At 34.2% G+C, this 3,374-nt stretch overlaps 1 protein-coding gene across 1 annotated transcript; it reads right to left on the bottom strand.

The window, feature by feature from the left end:
• Positions 1-1,834: 1,834 nt before the first annotated feature.
• Positions 1,835-2,755, bottom strand: LOC122690695 (S-phase kinase-associated protein 1-like). Its single transcript, XM_043897605.1, has 2 exons — positions 2,563-2,755; positions 1,835-2,491 (listed from the first exon to the last, which is right to left on the bottom strand). Exons 1-2 carry the CDS (start codon positions 2,656-2,658, stop codon positions 2,093-2,095), a joined length of 495 nt encoding a protein of 164 aa, XP_043753540.1. The 5' UTR covers positions 2,659-2,755; the 3' UTR covers positions 1,835-2,092.
• Positions 2,756-3,374: the final 619 nt, after the last annotated feature.

Raw genomic sequence — 3,374 nt, 5'->3', positions numbered from 1 at the left:
TCCTCTGTCCATGAAATTTTCCAGGCAAGAGTACTGGAGTGGGTTGCCATTTCCTACTCCGGGGGATCTTCTCGATTCAGGGATTGAACCCATGTCTCTTACATCTCCTGCATTGACAGGCAGATTCTTTACTATTGTACCACATGGGAAGCCCGTTATCTCATATAGATACAAATAAAAAGGAAAAAAAAAAGTTTTCCTTATGATGAGAATGCCCAGAATCCACTCTTTTAACTTTATATATAACATCGCAGTGTTGATTATATTTTTCATGTTGCACTTTATATGCCTAGTACTTGCTTTTCTCATAATAGAAATTTATATCTTTTGACTACCTTCTTCCAGTTCTCCCCTTCTCCCAAACCCTTCTCTGGTAACCACAAATCTTGTCTTTTTTCTGAAGGGCTTGTTTTTCACATATAATTCAATTATATTGTTAGGTCAAATTATGGTTATGTTAGATCAAATTTGTTAGTTTCTGATGGAAAACATAGTGATTTATTATTTCCATACATTACAAATCTATACAGTTGTCATAATGTTTATAATCTGAAAGAGAAAATAAGAAATGGCTCTCAACTATTATTATTATTGTGGATTATTATTATACCTAAAGGTGTATTTTTTCAAATCTTATTAATTTTATTTTTATCTTTTAAAATAATAATAATATTCAGTGATACAATTGCATAGCCATTATTACTCTTAGCTTCGTTCTGGGTTGTTACTTTTTCATACAGAAGTTCCCTACCTTATTCTCGGGATAATAAATTTGATTCAATCATCAATTAGTGGGATGAAATATGTTAGTTTATTTTTTCTAGAAAATATGTATTGGTCACATTTTCAAAGTTAGTGAATGGTTCAAAAATATCTTTGTAATGCCCTTCTATGTGGATGAAAAATTTGGCTGAGGTCAAATCACATCATAATAATAAAAAAATTTACTCCATTATATTTGGCAGAAGAATATAACACAAATGAACATTCTAAGGTGAGATTTTTTTTTTCTTTTTTGACATATAATATTTTCTGAAATAAGTTGGTTTCACAGTATTTCTTCTACCATGATTTGAAAATTTTCATTATGAGGTATCAGTGTGATAAGTCTTTTTACAACTGGGTTACCGGATATCCTGTATGCTTTTCAGTTTATAGATTTTAATTTTTCTGTAAGAAATGAAAATATTCTGTATAAATATTGACTGGCCATTAACTATCCTTCCAATCAGTAAGTCTTACTGAATAAGTAAGTAAACTTCTAATTTTCTATTTTCATTTCTGATTGCTTCCACTCTACCTGGACTATTTCCTCAAGCTCTTTCTCTGTATTCCTACATCAGTTATGTGCAGAATTTGTGCTCCCTGTAAACATTTATATTTATAGTACATATAATCATTTTTGTTCAATGTGTCTTTAATTCTGTACACCTCTAATTCAGTATTTTTCATCCATAAGATCATATCATACTATATATTATCTCTCCATTCAATTAACACATGTTTTCTTTATATCTTGTGGAATAAACAAATCTTAAATCTTAGTAACCTTTTAGTGATTTAGAAGGGCTAAAAATAAATATGATCTGTTTATTTCTTTTTAAATTAATTGTTATTGGCGTATAGTTCCTTTACAATGTAATGTGATCTGTTTTTAATCATTCCATCTCCCTTGTATGCTGATGGAATGTGTTGGAGAATACTTTTTTATTTTTTTGAAGGTTTTTTGCAAGTTGCTTTATTTACAATGCCAACTTTAAAAGTCACTGAACTAAAATTAAGTGGGCAATAAACTAGGCAGAAATTGCTTTACAAAAAGGGAAAGCCCAAAATGCCACTTTCTATAGGGAACCCACAGTTCAATTTTATTCAGAGCAAAGAAAAGAAACTTTCAATCATACTAGAAGAAACTGGGCCGTAAGTTTGGGAACTGTACTGAAACTACACATGCAATGAGGACAACATTCTGCTAATACAATTGACTTGCTGCTGCATTTGTTGACTGTTTTTCTAATATTAACAATTATAAACAAAGCGGTGCAACCAGTATTTGGAATAATCCTTACAGTGTTACAGCGTTAGACACGAAATTTCACTTCTCCTCACACCACTGGTTCTCTTTGCGTACCTGGGCTTCCTCTTCTTCAGTAAAATCATTTTTGATATTGAATGTCTTTCGAATCTCCTCAGGAGTTTTCCCCTTGATCATATTAGCAACAGTCTTGCAGGTAACATCAAGCAAACCTTTAATGTCTAAGTAGTTTGCTGCCAATATAAGCTCAAAGAGTGTCCCTTGGTCAACTTTCAAGAATTCTTGATCCCAAACAGGTATATCATCTGTTCGTTTTTCTTTGTTCTCATCATCCTCAGGAGGAGGAGGATCATCCTTGTGGTGGGTGCACCACTGAATGACCTTTTTTAATATTGCTGCATTAACATTTGGCAAGGGGACTGGATCATCATCTCCTTCATCATCCATTCCCAAATCTGCCTTTAGGGATCCTTGGTTAGCTTTCACACTCCTATGTGACCATATCACAGTTCTTCATTCAACACAGTGACTTCCAACATAGTCTTGATGGTCACAGACTGTTTTGCAATTTCAACATCAACTTCGAATATCTCTCCATCAGAGCTCTGCAACTTAATTGAAGGCATGGTATTAGGTCTCACAGAGAGAGAAGGCCGGAGGCTGAAGTGAGCAGGGAGGCGTCGTCAAACAGCAAAACCTAAAGGCGGAGAACAAGGCCAATATAACCTGAAGAATACTTTTAATTCTCAGAATAGAGATCTTGTAGAAGGAAGATGCCACAGCTCTGGGAAACCCAGCGTGGCTTATTTGTTTTTTGTTTGTTTGTTTGCTTTTTGTCTGTTTATCATCTTTAATATTATTATTATTATATTGTCTATGAATGGTTGAATGGCAACCACAGACAACTCTCTAACTTGCAACTAGAATGAACTGTAGTCATTGTTATTCCACCCAAGAAATATCTTTTATTTTTTTTTAATCTTTGCTCCAAGCGCCAAATCTTTGCTCCAATCTTTGATCCCCCTCCAACCTGGTGTTTTGATGATTTCTTTGTGTTGGTGTTAACTAATGTGGCCAATCATCTTTCCTAGTATTGGGACGGGACTGCTCTTTCAGGTAATTTTTTACATTTAAACTTTTAAAATATTGATAGTTCTATAACTTCATGATGTTTCTTCTAAAACCACTGCCACCATGGCAACCATTTCAGTCTTAGTGGCAACCATATCTCTTTTAGAAACCACTTTTCTGATGCCTTTGTCATCAGCGGCCTCTGGTTTTAAGTGGCAGTGCTCACTCCAGCATCTCCTAGCATGGTTCACTCAGGCAGCCTCTGCTCAGA

Source organism: Cervus elaphus, chromosome 4 (assembly GCF_910594005.1).
Source record: "Cervus elaphus chromosome 4, mCerEla1.1, whole genome shotgun sequence".
Lineage (NCBI taxonomy): Eukaryota > Metazoa > Chordata > Mammalia > Artiodactyla > Cervidae > Cervus > Cervus elaphus.
This window is presented reverse-complemented; position numbering and strand designations above follow the sequence as displayed.